The sequence below is a fragment of the Centroberyx gerrardi genome, chromosome 5, assembly GCF_048128805.1.
Source record: "Centroberyx gerrardi isolate f3 chromosome 5, fCenGer3.hap1.cur.20231027, whole genome shotgun sequence".
NCBI classification, from domain to species: Eukaryota; Metazoa; Chordata; class Actinopteri; order Beryciformes; family Berycidae; genus Centroberyx; species Centroberyx gerrardi.
Genome location: NC_136001.1, coordinates 12,879,237 through 12,896,099, shown reverse-complemented (window position 1 = coordinate 12,896,099; position 16,863 = coordinate 12,879,237). Strand labels below are relative to the sequence as shown.

Genomic DNA, 16,863 nt, shown 5'->3' with positions numbered 1-16,863 from the left:
TACAGTTATGCGGCCACAGGTGGGCTTTTATCAGGAATTTCACAGCGGTTTCGAACGTTTCTCACAGCCAATCAGAACCGAAAACCCGAAACTATCTGTTCACAAGGAGATCACGTAGGCTGCATGGGCATCTCCCCTTCATCTGACTACGTGGGCTACTGCACAACTATATTCAGGATATTGGTTTCAATGTGAGCATACTTATTGTGAAATAGGCTAGACTGGTGGTGCCACAAAAAATCATGTCATTGAAATAAATACATGGATACGAGGGTGTAAACTGTAGTTTTAAATATGTATTCCTTATATGGAAATCATGAAGCATTTAGCCAGAGGATTATCTCACCCTGACTCATTTTAACCTCACTGTGAAACTGAAGAATTAATATAACCAAACATATAGGAATGCCCACACATTTATTTGGCGGCTGGCAATTCACATGACAATGACGCTGAATGATAAAGACGACATTCACAAAATGGTCCCAAGCAAAATACATCCAACAAAATAAGTAGGCTAGATGCACAAAAGTCAGCAACATTAATGACATTTTTGCTCTTTGTAACACCCAACTGTGTCCAGGAGTGTGAATGGGATACATGGTTCAAAGTCATTCTGATGTGTCTCAAATTCAATGCACATCATTTCTGATTATGACATTTGTATTACAACAATAATGGTTTATATACCTGTAGTGATGATAACATAACTATAACAGTAATTGCCAATGTTGACTCACTGATGAATAAACACACACACACACACACACTCACAAACACGTACACACCCACACACACAAATCTATCGCTTCTTTTTGCTCTCTTTCTTTAGTTTCTGTCGAATCTGAGGTGCAGGTCCTTTAGATTTCTTCATCTGTTCAGCAGCCTTTCCTTCAGCAGACTCAGCCTCCTCCTGTGGAGCAAACACAGGAAGCGTTAAGCATCAAATCCCCTCCACATTAAACAGAAATTGATTGTCTGAGCCCTTGAGACATGGACTGAAAGTACATGACAGCTAAGCATGAGATAACTGCATATTGAGGCTGTAACTGGTTTATGCTTGTATTGATAGTAGACACTGGAACAAATGAGCCTGTATTTTGGGTGGACCTTGCTAAGACATTTTCCATAAACAAGTCCCGCCCTGCAACTATTTATTCATACTTCACCAAAAATTTGCTCTGGATTTGAACTTTTGCCATAGTAATTTACGGCAAATATTAACAGACATGTTTTTGTATATAGTTTTTCATTACTTGAAATATCTCACACTGCATGTGGAATAACCTCAACGATAAAATGCCACCCCCCAATCCCCGAACTTTTAAGAGTCCAGGCCCAGACTTCTAGACCCCGCTCAATGAACAAAAGAAATTCAGACACGTTTCAGCACTTTGTGTTTGTCAGCGTTATTTCTGAGAGTGCAATCATTTCCATTGTGCTAGTGGGGAATAACCACAGCGGGATGAAACGGCGGCATATTGTGGAGAGTAATCGGTACATCTGATGACGATGTCTGAAAATAGAATAATTGGGCAGTGGATTTAATTGCTCTTGTCTATAAATAATCTCTCTTGACAGTTGTAAGTACTGAGATTGAGAGAATAAACCTTCCGTCTTCCTGGACACTTGAAGAAGTTTGTTCCAAAATAAGATATCATTTTCAAAAGTGATATCTACTTTTGTCATTATTTTACCTTTTGAAAGATAGTGGGTAATTTAAGTCCCTTTTTGAAGAAATGATTATCATATAACAAACTGAATTCTCTATATTTTAAAGATATTGAATGGTGAAATTCAGGAAAAGTTTCTTACAAAAATAGATTTATAGCATTTTGGAATAAAACTCTTCACTGGTAGATCTGACTGGAGCGGATGGATAGGTTGAGAAAAAAGCAAGATATTAGTCTAACTGTTTTCCTAGCTATGTCGGCATACAGCTGTACCAAACTACAAGTGTTTCTAATATTGCAGTCTGATTTTGTGCACCAGTTGCAGCATATGGTAACCACCATGTGGAGTATTGCACTGCATCCCATCTGCTGCCTGCTAGTGAAAAATCTTACATTTATTATCATATTAACTTGCATATCAATTTAGATTAGGCTAAGCATTTTTGTGGAAAAATTCCTGAACCATGTTGTATAACAATAAATTCCATTGGGTGAGGTCAGAAATATAATAAGACAAATCCGCATTGGGTAAAGACTAGCAGCCTATCAAGTGAACTTGGCTGTCTGGTGTCAGTGCAGAGAGAACTGTGAGCTCTTTTTAAGGCGTGCAATATTGCAAAAAGAGTTGTCTGCTCAAATCAGGACAGTCACTATAGAGTTACTACACCGGTCTGGAAAGTCCTGAAAAGCATGGAAAATTAATTTGACAATTCCCAGGTCTTGTTTCCAGGTCTTGGAAAAACAAATCTGTTAATTTCATGTAGCTGTAGACCCACTTAATTTATTATGGCATTTGTTGTTGTGAAAAATAATCTTCAGATGCAGTGACATGGCCTTGTTGACAGTAATACCACCAAGCTATTATCAGCACAAATCATATTACGCACCAACCAAAATTCAAATTCAAATCCACGCAAGCAAGGTCTGGAAAAAGTATTAAGGTTTGAAATGGGGAAATGTGACTACAGCCACCCAAAATATTGTAACTGCAACGTCCTGAGTTTGAATATGACATGGGACCTTTGTCACATGTCGTCCCCTCTATCTCCTCCAATCTTTCCTGTCAACTCTCCACTGTCATTTATCAAATAAAAGAAAAAAATGCCCCCAAAGAAATATTTAAAAAGCAAAACAATTGACCCCAAATTACATGATTCAAAAGGACTGCTCAAAACAGAAAAAAAGAACTCAATTGTTCACAAGGGAAAAATCACAGGAAGTTCCCCGCAAGAAAAACAACATCAGGAAGAGGATATTCTGAACAGTGTCTTTTCCATCACTGCCCACTCTTCCCCTTCCCTGGGCGTCTACCTGCTCATGCCCCTTGGATGTGGGTATGATGACAGCCAGGATGCAGATGAGCTGGAAGACGGCTCCCAGGAAGAGTCCGTAGCGCAGCAGGCTCTCTAGGAAGGTGGGCTCAGGGACCTCAGGGGGGGACAGGTCCAGTTCTGCAGACATGATGCTGCTCCGCTGGGTTTGCTTCTGTAACCTGACCATGCAAAATTAAAACCACAGTTGCAAGGTTGATAAACATCATGTCAGTGATTCCCAAAGTGGGGTCTGGAGACTGCCGGGGGTCCTTGAAGGAGTTAGACAGGGTCCCCAGCAAAATGGGGAAGAGTTAAACAGTAAATATGACCATAGGTTTCCCTCTCCGCAATGTAGTTATCACTCCACCTACATTGCAATTCTGTACAAAGTCATAAACTATAAAAAAAAAAAAACATAACAGATGGGACTTACTGGGACAAAATCTTATTTAATGGGGTCCGTTATCTGAACCTCTGCGCTCATGAACACAGTTAATACATGTTGACAAAAGCAACATTTAATGCACATTTTAACGCGTGTTGCCGTTGGAGAAGCAAAACGAAAATATCCAACTGGGGAACATAACGTTACAATGCTGCCACGCGTCTGTTTCAATGTAGCAACGCACCGTGGCTACATGTTCAATACTGTACACAGACACAATGTTGCTGTAGGCTATCATCAAATCTTTTCTACATCTTGGGTGCAAGAGTAGGGAAACAAAGCTTACCACGGACGGGACTACTTCACCTTCTTCCTTGCTGCAGGAAGGTGTACATCAAAATCAGGCCACGTAAACCGTACCAAACTATGAAAAACAATCAAGCAAAAAAAAAAAAGAAATGCAAATTCAGCTCATTCAGCTCACAATAGGGGAAAACATCTCTATCGGAAATGAGGTCAGAGATCCATCCGCGCTTCCGATGCTCGTGTGATTGGTTTGAAGACGTCGCCCCCTCGCGCTGGAGTCTGGTACTGATCGGTGTTTTGAAATATCCGTGAAAAACCTCCCACTGAAATTTTACCTTTGATCCGCTCTTATCTAGAGATTTTGAAATGGTCCGTAAACTATGACCAAAAAGCCACCAATAGAAACAGAAAGAACCTATATTACGATATTTTCAGAAAAGCCCAAAATGAGATATCTACCATTTAAAAAAATGATATCCACTCTCCCATATTGACTGCTGGCAGGAAAGTTAAGCGCATTATGGATTAGAATTTAAGTTAGGAGTCATTTTAAGACATTTTCTTATTAATAAAATAGTTAAATTATCCCTGAAATGTCCTTAATTTCTCATTACATAAACATTAATTACCCATTAAAAATTCACTGATTCACAGAGGCAATAGTAATTTTTCATGCCTTTTATGCATGGTTTACAGAGTTATTCGTGAGTTAATGGAAAGTTCCCGTCTCCCTGAATTTTACATTAAATAAGAAAGTAAAGAGTCAAAAATTAAGGGGCGTTTAAAGTGGTTTTGATGGAGTCTCCTCCATTAACAACTCCCTTAATTCATTTTAAGGGGATTTTGCATGAATTAAGGGGTGAATTCATGTAAATGTAAGGTTATTTTAAGAGATTACTGGTTCGTAGAGAATTTCAGGTAGCATCCCCCCCCCCAAAATGGGTATATAGCATTTTGGAATGAAATTCTTCAACATGTATATATATATATATATATATGTACGATTCATAGCATACATAATTAGGCTATACATTAAAAGGTCCTATCCTCATAGTGTCTTACATCAACTTGATACTGTTTACTATAATGTATAATACGAATTTATGGCATGAAAATGCATTTCAGCCTGAAAAATATGGATGAACTCTTTATTCCGCAAATAAAAAAGCAGGCTAACTGAGTTTTGTAGGCTTTACCCTCAACACAAAGACACTCATTTATATGAAGGTAATTTCTTTAATATAAAACATTTTCTTACATGCTTATAGATAGCAGTCATACACATATATAAACAGAAAAAATGAAATACAGGTTGAAATGTAGGCACAATAGATATATAAGGCACTGCATATGCTCTACTACTGTATCTTTGTTAAGACTGATACACTGGGATTTTGATCCTGTGATAAACTTTGTTGCTGTCACTAAAACTGCCTGCTGTATCACATGCTCCACTGAGACGTGATGCAATCTTGAAATAAAATCAACATAGGCCTAACTGTGCATCTGTTTTTATGTTTTCCCTAAATCTCTGATACCTGTTTGATTTACAGCACTTATTACAAGCTTGCTATCCACCTCTACCAAGACGATCAGCACTGTATATTTGCAGCCCTCGGGGTCCACAGGTGACGCTCACTGGTCAGGTTTCTAGTTAAAACTGTGGATCTGATAGACGACAGGGCCGCTCCGGTGTCTAGGATCTCTCTCCGCTGTGGCCTTTCAGATCTCTCCGTATGATGTCATTCACTGGAAAACATCAATAAGAGGGAAGAGTGTTTATTGTTCATTAAACTCTTTGCACACATGCAATTATATAGGCACTACTGTAACACAATAATAAATAGAGATGAGATGGTTATTTCTCGCGGCATTTTCAAGCAATCGATCTTACATTCTAATTCTAAGTTCATTCTAATTTAATATCCATCCCCTCTCTGTCCAGTTGCACACTTGCACTTTAACTGTTTTATCACTGATCATATAATGAAAATGTACCTAACACTGCACATATCTGTACATAACTCATCACATATATCTTTTACTTTTATTTGTGTTGTATATACTTTCTACATTTTACATTTTTTACATTTTTCTTATTCTTATTAGTCTTTATGTTGACACCTGCACCAGGAGAAATCCCTTGTACATTGTACTTGGCGAATAAAAGTTTCTGAATGTGGCTCTGATCAATTTAACATTTATTTAATCAAACAGAAATCAACGTCAATCCAATAACTCGTCTTCTTGCACACTCTGCATAGTGCATGGACATGCATGAGATGATGCAATAACATCAAATCCCCACAAGATGTCTCTCTTTTACCTAACACTTCGTTCCACTGAGATCAAGGATCTCTTTTATAGGGGAGGCGTGGCCAAGACAGCAGTTGTGCATTTATTTACAGACAGAAACAATAAAAATACGTCACAACAAATAGATAAACAATAAGAACATGAACAGGACAATAGTGTATTTTGGTTCATTTGCTTCTGATGCTAAATGGAAGTATGGAACCTGTTACCAAAACTTTTGTAGTAATCCTCCCGCCTGTAGCAGGGACCACAGCGCAGGACATCGCTGCTTTCTTTCTTTCTTTGCCACAGGTTTTCTGCATGTATTTGCTTATATACTTCCTGTTTCTATCACGGAGGTGTAAACTGAAACTCTCTCCCACAGCAAACAGGGTCAGGCTGCATCACTCCTTCTCTCAGTTCACGCTGATGCATGTTCATTCTCTTTCCTCATCTTATCCATATCTTTCTTTATCCTCATATTTGATGATATCAAAACTCAGTTGTATACATTTATTTCAAGCTTTTGCAAATCTTTTTTTTTTGTGTGAAAGAGACTGAGAGTGAAAGAGACAGGAAAGTGGATATTAGAGGACACACAGAAAACCATCTGCTAGGATTTGCAAACTTGCGGTGTGGTGTTTGCATTTGCAGACTGGACCACAAACACCACAAATCCCCATCCCCCAGTCTTGAGCAACTCAATTCAAAGCTGCATTTGTAGAAGGTGTGAACGTTAAAAGAATGTATTTCCCCTTTTTTGGTTGGAACAATCAATATAGTATCCTCTGTACGACCTCGTTAAGCTTAGTGCGGGGTCTCAGCTGAGCAGCTCAATATCCTGCTGGACTATTTAAAACACTGACCCACAAAGCTGAACCAGGGAAAGAAACAGATGCATTAGAGACCCTGAGACAAACATGCTGAGAGGAGTTGCCAATTAGTCTCTGAATACAGCTGCATACACACAAAAAATATGAACTAGGGCATTCAATAGAATGATTATCTTGACCAAAATTATCTTGATATATGATATTATCTTGATAATTATTAAAAAGATTAAAACTTTAAAAGCAGTACTGTAATATGTTTCAATTACTTAAAAACAAATTTAGCATATCAAGCACAAGACATTTTTTTCTTTAAAAAAACAAATTATAAAATGCTGGTTTAGCTTATAGAATCTGTAAGGAACGCAAATAAAAATCCAAATAACAGCACCTTAAAAAAAGTCAAATGAGTGTCAAATAAAGTGCTACCACTACAGTCAGCAACATAAATATAACAATTTATTAGAGGGTTCCCCCTTTTGATGATGATGACAGGCGAGAGCCGTGGTTATCGCGGCGGTCACAGTGTCATAACCGTTACTGTTTTTTACCGTGGTATATAGTAATACCATTTGAGTATGAGTTAAGGTCAAATGCTTAATTTTAGTTCTACTTTTTTTGTACTACTCTATCTATGCAGATGTATTTCATTCACACTTCTGTTTTTTTGAGCTTGTCCTTAGCTATGAGCTTAGATATGTAAGAATCATTGTTTACTGTACAAATGTGACTTATCTTCTTAATATTTCTGCTTGTCTTTCATGCTGTGGCCCATGAGAAAGTGGTCCTGATTTTAGATTTTTATTGCATCCTGGTTTTGAACTTTATGCATTTGTTTTGGATGTATGTGTTTTAGTGGGACCCCAGGAAGAATAGCTGACACCCTTGTGTACAGCAATAAACAGACAAATACCAGATACCCTATACTAAACTATCAAATACAAAACAACATACTGACTCTCTGATTAAAAATGTGTTGTATCTACTCACCATCCTCCAGATAGGCGTGGTTAAGGTTCTCCTGTTTGACCGCCACCCTCTCAGGAACCAGATCGCCTCGGCCGCCTGGGTCTGTCCTGCGCCCCGGCTTTCCTGGAGCTGGAGCCTGGATGTATCTCGAAGGCAGCGGCGGCGACCTTCCCATCTGCACGGCCGTCTGCACGTAGCCCTGATGCCTCGACACCAAACAGGCCTCGAATGCGTCATCGCCCTGAGAGCCCAGTTCAGCCACGGGGGCTCTGGAGGTGGAGGAGAGGTGGGAGACCATGGAGGAATGGAGGGCGGCTCCCGAATTGCCGTGATGCTGGTTGGCGGTGTGGTAGAGCGCGGGGCTGCTGATCAGGCTGCTGGCTCTGGACTGGTAGTAGACAGGTTGGTCGTCCAGTAACTGGGCTCTGGGGTCTACGTTGGCCAGGTGGTACAGCACTGGAGAAATATTTAAGGCTTGAGGGTCGGCGTCCCGCTCCAGGTGTTGGTAGAATGACTTCATGGACAGGCCGAGGGACTGAGAGTCTAAGCAGCCGTACGAACGCAACTGGTAGTCGTCCAGTGGTTCTGCTTTGATGGCTGGAATTGAAAAGCAGAGATAATCTGACGTTGGTAGGTGAAAGAGATGAATGTATCATCAAATACAGAGAATTAAAACAGCAGAGGTAAAACCAATGAGGCCCAAGATGGTACAGGAATTGGGTGATGAAAGGAAAATTCCACCCTCGGACACCTCGTTCAGATATCATCAATCTGTGATGTTAATTCCAGGAGTTATTTTCTGATGAAGTGTTGTAATTTACTTTTTCGGCGTACCCACTTTCTCTCAACCTGCCTCGTCCACTTCCACTTCAGTTAGTAATTTCCCTCATTTCCTAGAATGCCGTTTGACAAAATCCCCAGAGAACATGCCAGCATTTCAGCTGCGGGTTTTTGGGTGTAGGTGGAGAGAGCGACAGCGGAAAGAGAGGCCGTGAAGAAATTAGTATCTCTGCCTTTTCTATAATGTATTTCTCCCTGTATGATTGTTGAACGTCGGTGCAAAATGGTGAGTCAAGGAAGCAGAACGTGCTCTTTGATTCTGAGGAACTGACACCAAAACCTGGTTTACGGTTGATGTTTATAATAGCTGAAAACTGTTCTCCTATTAAACTCCATTGTAGTTGCACTGGAAATATCTCAACATGACGTCACGTTGTCTACGTTTGGCCAGTTATCCACAGGAATAAGAAAAACACACCACCAAACAACAAAATGGGCCCAGAAGTATAAGGTACATCGCCAGTAGCTGTTTCTAACAGTGTTAAAGTGTTTCTGGGTGGATTTTTTCTTTTTAATTACACAGATGTTAGGTTTAATAAAAAGTGGTCTGATAGGTCTGATAAAAGTGTTGCAATTTCCTGTATTTTTTTAACCTTTGTTTATTCAAGGATGGGTAAGTAAGCACACTCTCCCACAAGTTTAACTTTAAATGTGTTCACATCTCCATTAGCTGGCATCAAGAGGAAAGCTATTCCTCCTGGGGTCCAGATGCAGGTTAAGTGTCTTGCTCAAGGGTTCAGTACCTCAGTGTGAGGCACGGAGGTTTGTGTTGATAGAGGGATAGAGAGCATCATTCCCTCACATTTCCTCTGCTGGTCCAAAGACCGGAACAGTTAACCTTCCAGTCACTAGCCTGCCTCTCTAACCTTTAAGATCCCCTCCTCCTCCTCCTCTCACGACGGAGATGAGCTGGCTTACAGTCAGAGAGTGAATGCGTACCTATCAGAGGAGTGTAGATGAAGTGCTGAGGCTGACTGCGCTTCTTCCCATTGATCACGTAGAAGTTGACTTTGGCCGGGTGGCAAATGGTCGGGTCTCGATACGGAGGGACCTCAGTGAACAGCATGTTCTGCACACAGAAAAGACCGGGCTACAGACAAGCTGTCGTCTCCAATACATGATAGCACAGAGGGGCGTAAGCTGGCTCAAGTCTCTGCCTGGTGTGTTTCAGATCAATATCAGCATCAGGAACAGATTCTACTCAAACGATGGATCAGCATGTTGACATAGATAATACGTTTTTGCAATTGTGATCATAGATTTTGAGAGTTTCTTCTGTTTTGAGGATATGAATTCATAATGGGGTCCAACAGTGTGACACAAACATTGTATTTTTAACAAATATCATCATCATAATCGTATAAATAGCATATGCTTAAATATACATAGGATATCTAACATTTACTGATTGAGTATATCTAAAAAAAAAAAATGGCAGTGTTACAGTACACACAGGTTTGGACTACATGTTATTATTAGGAAGTTAACTCACAGGCTGGGATTTGTCTCTGTCTACAGTGGCTGGCACCTCCCAGATTTGCTGCCCATCTGAAAGCAGAGGGAGTACAGTGTACAGGCAGTCATGGTAAAACCAGTTGAGTTATATACAGCATGTCTTAATGGGTGAAAACAGAGAAATTTGTAAGAAAACAGCTCACATCAGCCTGTCTTTGATTTACAGTACTCGTTTGTGAACGAATTTGTACCCAGTGGAAAACAGGTTTCTCTTTCATGTCTGGTTTAGTGTTTCATTCCCGCCTCACTTTTCACCTGTTTTTTACTACCCACGCTTTGAAAAAAGAAAGCCTCTGCTCTGGCTCTGAGTCTTTATCAGTCAATCTAACCACATCCTGTTGCACAAAACCCCACACAAGCAAGAAAGAGGCTTTACATACAGTCAACTGTACCCATCCTGCTATTCAACCATGTAACCTAACATTTGTGTGTGGGCAGAGAAAGCAGCAGCGAGGTGAGAAATTTCCATATCGAAATAAATAAAAAGTCATCATCGCTAACAGTTTGTCTAATTTGTGAGAAGTGGAGGTTGAAGGGAGTCGTACGTCACTAAAAGTTGATGTTGCCCTGGCAATATGCAAATAACCCACACATAATATACTAAACCAGTAGGTGGATAACCTCAACGGCAGGATTATGGGAAGCCACAGACATAACTGGGTGTTGACAGTTATTTTTAAATCATAGCAATGTTTTACAACCCAGTTGGAGTACAAATACACACATAATAATCACGGGTCAACACAACATGATCTGTCAAGAATCTTAGTGATAATCTATACATACAGTATAACATAACCAACATGTGTTGAGATTAGGGTTAGAGTTAGTGTGTTCTGGCACAATGACTGTACAAAATTACTGATAAAAAAAAAAGTTTCCTCGTCTCCTTCCTCACCTTGCGTCTTCTCCGAAAACATCACCTTGGAGTCGGATGTGAAATTCTGTCCAGTCAGGACCATTTGTTGACCGCCGAGGACCGAGCATCGGTCCAGGTCCTGCCTCTCGACTGCGGGGAGCTCCTGGGCCGAGCGCTGGGCTGGGGAAACAGGAAAAACAACAGTCAACATAGAAGTAAAACAATTTGGACAGGAGGAAGGCTGCGCAATTAGTTGAAAAATAAAGACTGAAATTGCAATATTGACTACTGCAATGTTCAGTTAGTAAGAGGCCCCAGTTTTTCATCAGACGGAGAGATAATTAAGGTAGCTTCCTGAAATAGAAAGCTATTTCCACATTTATCAAAACTCATATCAATCAGAAACTAGACATGGTTACAAACAGCAATGAGGACGTGACTGGACAGGTCAATAGACTGGAGAACATCCACATGAAAACACTGCAATCATACTGGAGGTAGGACAATTTGGACATGAGGAAGGCTGCGCAATTAGTTGAAAAATAAAGATTGAAATTGCAATATTGACTATTGCAATGTTCAGTTATTAAGAGGCCCCAGTTTTTCATCAGACGGAGAGATAATTAAGGCAGCTTCCTGAAATAGAAAGCTATTTCCACATTTATCAAAACTCATATCAATCAGAAACTAGACATGGTTACAAACAGCAATGAGGACATGACTGGACAGGTCAATAGACTGGAGAACATCCACATGAAAACACTGCAATCATACTGGAGGTAGATGGAGTAGAGGAGTATTCAAATAATGGAAATCAATATATAGGTGATGAAAGTGCAACAACCTCTATTATGCTGAAAGTACCGGCCCAGTGGTAGGAAGCAATATTAAACTCATCAGGAAGGAAGCAACACTTACAGCATTCGATGGGATTAGAAGCCACTTGAAGGGAGACAAACTGGCCTCCAGGTTGTGGCACGTGGACGCGGAACACTAAACGCACGCGAGTGTTTTTTCTTCCGATGTCCGTCTCGCCGTTCCTCAGCTCGATGTCAGCGTTCCTCAGCTTCAGGATCCCTGCGCAGTCAATCCTGTGAGATGGCAGAAACTAGTTACATTTACTCATGTTACTGTAATTGAGTAGCTTTTTTGTGTACTTTTACTTTTTTTCAGTATTTTTTATAGCGAGTAATTTTACTTTCAAGTACATTTTTGCTGAACCATTGTACTTAGTACATTGTACTAAATTGGCCAAATGTGGAGCCATTCACAGCGAACAGTCAGTGAGCAAAGAAGAGAAGAGTGATCTCTCTTTACTTTGTTTTTGCACTTTATTTTCCAATTTTTCCAATTAAAGAAGTTTGAACTCTGTCCTCTCTTCCTTTTAGGACTGCATGGAAAAGATCACATCTAACAACATTCTCTTTTCTAAAAAGTAACTCAGTAATTTTTACTTTTACTTACTATTTTTACACCGGTATTTTTACCTCTACTTAAGTAAAATATCAGTAGGACATTCGAGCACTCTTTCTATCACTGGCTGGGAAATAATGCCGAAGTGCTCTTTTAGAGGCACTGTCACCCTGTTCATATTTTGTTCTGAACGTGTTCTGAAATGTTCTAAAAAACTGCTGCGTGATCATCTCCCCCGGTCACAATCCCAGTCAAAACGAGGTTACTCCATGTAGCAGATGAATCAGAGGAGGGAAGGCACACCTGCGATTGGTAAAAATAAGTTGTTACACCCAGTTTTGTCCTACTGTCTGTTGCTGATCCATATAACACAATAGTTATTCAACCTGTAGCCAATTATTGAAAGCTTTTACATTTGCTGCTCTGAACACCCAGTGTCTGGTAGGTCTTTCCCGCCAAAATTCTCCAGTGCACAGGAAATGACGTGTTTTTCGTTTCCGGCAGCAACAACAGCAGTTTGTTTGAAAAAATAGAAGAAATCTGGGTAGTTAGCATGAGCAGCTATAGCGACCATGGCTGAACAGACAACGAAAAGAGCGGCACCTACAGAAACTCAAACTTCATCAACAGAAAATTGCCACAGTACTGGCCACACTGTTTGATTGCCAAGTTACTTTATCTCTGGGAGATGCAGTGCAAAAACACAGCAGTAACCACTTGGCACCAAAGACGTCACCAAAATGAAAAACAAAATCAGATTACCACTTTCACTAATGATTTGCTTGTATGCTTTGCATTGTTTATGCGGTCATGGGAGATAAGGGCATGTGCGTGTGGTTATGTGTGACGTTTTTAAGAATGAGGGTGTGCATGCATCCCGGCTGCACAGTCTCTCTGTTCCACTTACACTACTCTCATGTGGTTCTTTGGCTCCAGGGGGATCTCCAGCACTTTAGTCCCGCTGACCATCCTCTCCATGCTGGGCGTGGTGACGGTCTTACCAGTGATGCGGTGGACCTGGTAGAAGGCGTGCGGTTTCAGGAGCCTCTCGTCAGCCGTCCCTATGAAGACCTGCAGACTCAGTGGGGCTGCGCCTTGGTACCCACGAAGCTGGGGGAGGGAACAGTGATTGATGAAATTAATTACTAAATAAATATCATCTAATTTCCATGGCTATAAAGAGCTAATTTACGAAGCACGATAAATCTGTTTCCTGTGTTATTTGATTTTCCCTGTAGGAATGATTTCATAGGTCACTACTGGGCGAGGCAAGCACACTGTTTTGCATACTCCACTTATGCAATAGCACCAGGAACAGCAATAGTATCATGAACAGCCTGTTAACTATACTGTGACCTGAACAATCGACAAAGGAAGCACATGCACCAATATATGTATATTATGTTGATATGACTGATTTATAATTATTAGTGTATTTAGCGAGCAGACTGAAACATAATCATTTGTCCTTGTGAATGGCAATGGGAGTGGTGAGGTGATACTGACACGAGGCTGCTTTATTCATTTGCATATCTGTGGGCTTCACAGAAACACAGCGTGACCCAATATCCAGGAAATACCATCCCACATTTACGATCTGTATCCTACTACCTCCACTTCCTCTCTATCTCTCTCTCTCTCTCTCTCTCTCTCTCCATCTCAGGAAACTGGTAGTGACAGTAATGAGAAGTGAGAATAAACTCACTCTTTCACTCTCTTTCTTACTTTCTCCTACTGTCTTCCCCATTTCTCTCTCTCTCTTTCATTCCCTCTTGACACACACACACACACACACACAAAATAGGTGCACTACCTGAACCTCAGGATGCCCTCCTTTGGGAGTCTTGACAGCTCCCCGGCTTCCCTCGGTCTCATAGTGGGCTCTGTGGTGAGATCTTGGCTGTTCTTGGATCAGTAGCTCATACTGACCAGACTGACTGGGCAAGGGCCACTCTAGAGAGGGCAGGGGGGCCACAGGGAGACTGCTAAAAGGGAGAGAGGGCGAGGGAAAAAGGCAGAATAGGGTACAAGAAGAAGAAAGAAGGAGAAATGCCCATTCCAAATAGTCAATATCTCTAAAATATAGAGGGTCTAATCTCTAAAAGTGTTTTGGTGTAGGTGGGGGCGATGTGGTACTATTCTTGTTTGGTTCTAAAATTGTTTTTATTATTTTAGAATTATTTGAGATGGTATGTGTATATGTGTATACTTGGATTGAAATGATGAGCAGTACCAAGGCAAATTTCTAGCAACTTCTGGTTGCCTGGCAATAAAGTTCTTGAATCTTGAATCTTGAACAAAACTCCTCATCTGTACTTGTTTTTGTGCTTGTTAGAAAGGGACGAATTCTCTATCGATAATGAGAAAGGACTAACAACAAACCTGAATACTCCGTGGTGGGCTGGATGGGGAGGAGGCCATACAGCTGGCAGCATATAGAAGGTCTCAGGCTTAACCTCGGCTCCAGCCCTGCCTGTCCTATCCTGCTCGGCGCCCCAGCCGTGCCCGTCTCCATACACACAGTCCTGCCCATACACACTTCGCACCACCTTAGAAGGCATTGCCCTCGGCAGACTGGAGCTGAGGCTGCTCAGCATCTCCTCCAGGCCGGAGGAGGAGGCCTGAGCCTGGGGTTGGGGCTCAGCTTGGGCCTGGTAGTGGTGAAGGTAGTAGGATCCCTGATGGTCATGGGGCGAGGGGATGGGGCTGGGGCTCCGTGAGCGCTGCTTGACAGGGGTGCCCCCCAAGCCGGGGGTGCAGTGATGGTCATAGGTGCGCTTTCCCTGGGGGGAGGCCGAGCGGGAGCGCTGGTGGGGGAGCGGTGAGCAGGTCCGCTGGTGCTGCGGCACGAGATAGGTTTCGTCTGTGATGCTGGTGCGAGGGGACGCGCCTGGAGAGGAGTGGGCAGAAGAGGTGTTGATGCTCTGGAGGCCCGGGCAGAGGTCCAAGGCTGATGATATCATGCCACACCCTCCTCCACTGGGTGAGACGCAGGGCGAAGCCAGGGGAGAGTACGCCTCCGCTGGCCAGCCTGTGGAGGAGTTGCTGCTGGCGGGACTCACACATAGCGGCTCCCTGTAGGCTCCCAGGGCTTTGGAGACGGGACTCGGGTCCAGGGGCTGGGAGCTCAGAGAGTCGCCCGACGGAGTGATCTCAATCCTGGGGCTGGGAGCAGGGATGGTCCCCGGTCTCGAGATCAGTCCCAGGGAGTCAAACCCGGCTCCAACCCCAGACAGGTTATCTGTGACGGGGATATGACAGGTGGGGGGCTGGCAGGAGGCTGAAGGGTTGGAGCTGGAGATGTAAGCGCCGGGGTGGTTGACCACCAGCAAAGGAGGCTGGCTGTCATTCTGAAGGAGAGCCCCTGGGTCATCTGATGAACCAATGACAGAATTAATTCGTCTAGAAAACAAAACAAATTTGTGCACACTGGGCAAAAAATAGTAACACCCAAACAAATCATTGTGTCTATGTGTCTAAGAAACCACTAAACTTTCTAAAATCAGCACAAAACAGTTTACTGTGTGACTATATATAGAGTTCCTAAAATAGAAAGCGTGCCTATTTGATTTTCCCCCCACTTAATGACACTGAAAGGAGAGGATTACTGCATAACATCAGTACCTGACAGCTAAGTACACGCTCACTGATGGCTATCTCAAAGCTGCCCTATTATGGCTATAAATAAATCTTAACACAAAGCCATCGATTTTACACATTGATGACAAAATACTAGGTGTAATAAAGTTACTTGGGAAATTCCCCAAAAAGGCTGACGTTATGTTAAGCCTGTGTAAGTACAGCTAGGAGACTTATTGCATACACACCTTTATCACAGTGGGCAGGAAAATCTTCTCCAGCTGGATTATATAAAAACAAGTCGGAAAAGTCCAGTTCCTCCTGACTGATGTCTTGACCAAGGCCCTCCGTAAGCCCCAAACTTCCAGAAGTCATCTTTTCTCCTCTGAATATAACACAGGCCTATACCTTTAGTTTAGTTTAGTTTTTTAATTGGTTTCAAAGTTGAGAATTAAACTGCAGTCATTGGCCAAGAAACTGACAGTATATCACTTTGTCTAAGATGCGTGTAGAGCATTGGCAGCTGCTCAAATAAAACATCCTAGCTCGTGTAAGAGCGCGACATGAAAAGAAAAGTGGCGACAGGCGCTTCCTGTCTCTGCTGATGATGACAAGCACGCAGGAGGTGCGGATGTCTGCCTGTCAGTTTCTGACCTGCCTGTCAATCTGGTGACAGCAGCAACTCAAGCTCCAGTATTACAATATATTATCCGTCTGCGTGTGCGCTCAGCAGTCAAGAACTATGGTAATCCTATAATACAAATTTAGAAGGATGCTGCACAAATATCACACCACACCTAGACTATAATCCCTTTAGGAATATTATAATGATACCAAAGAAGATAAAAACTGCATAAAGTGCGATAAAGTCACTATAAATTTACTG

General features: G+C 41.9%; 2 protein-coding genes across 3 annotated transcripts; both read right to left on the bottom strand.

Annotated features, from left to right (window-relative positions):
- Window positions 1-400: 400 nt before the first annotated feature.
- Window positions 401-3,866, bottom strand: manbal (mannosidase beta like). The gene is made up of 3 exons (XM_071903935.2): window positions 3,718-3,866; window positions 2,985-3,165; window positions 401-913 (listed from the first exon to the last, which is right to left on the bottom strand). Exons 2-3 carry the CDS (start codon window positions 3,132-3,134, stop codon window positions 803-805), a joined length of 261 nt encoding a protein of 86 aa, XP_071760036.1. The 5' UTR covers window positions 3,135-3,165; window positions 3,718-3,866; the 3' UTR covers window positions 401-802.
- Window positions 3,867-4,903: 1,037 nt separating this feature from the next.
- Window positions 4,904-16,519, bottom strand: nfatc2b (nuclear factor of activated T cells 2b). Of its 2 annotated transcripts, none has more exons than XM_078283767.1 (10): window positions 16,226-16,519; window positions 14,781-15,771; window positions 14,212-14,383; window positions 13,306-13,508; window positions 11,904-12,076; window positions 11,025-11,165; window positions 10,104-10,159; window positions 9,551-9,680; window positions 7,793-8,368; window positions 4,904-5,426 (listed from the first exon to the last, which is right to left on the bottom strand). In XM_078283767.1, the coding sequence occupies exons 1-10, from the start codon at window positions 16,350-16,352 to the stop codon at window positions 5,374-5,376; spliced, it is 2,622 nt and encodes an 873-aa protein (XP_078139893.1). In that variant the 5' UTR covers window positions 16,353-16,519; the 3' UTR covers window positions 4,904-5,373. The 2 variants fall into 2 exon arrangements, with proteins under 2 accessions (XP_078139893.1, XP_078139894.1); XM_078283768.1 differs by having other exon boundaries at window positions 14,212-14,380.
- Between the last annotated feature and the right edge of the window lie 344 nt (window positions 16,520-16,863).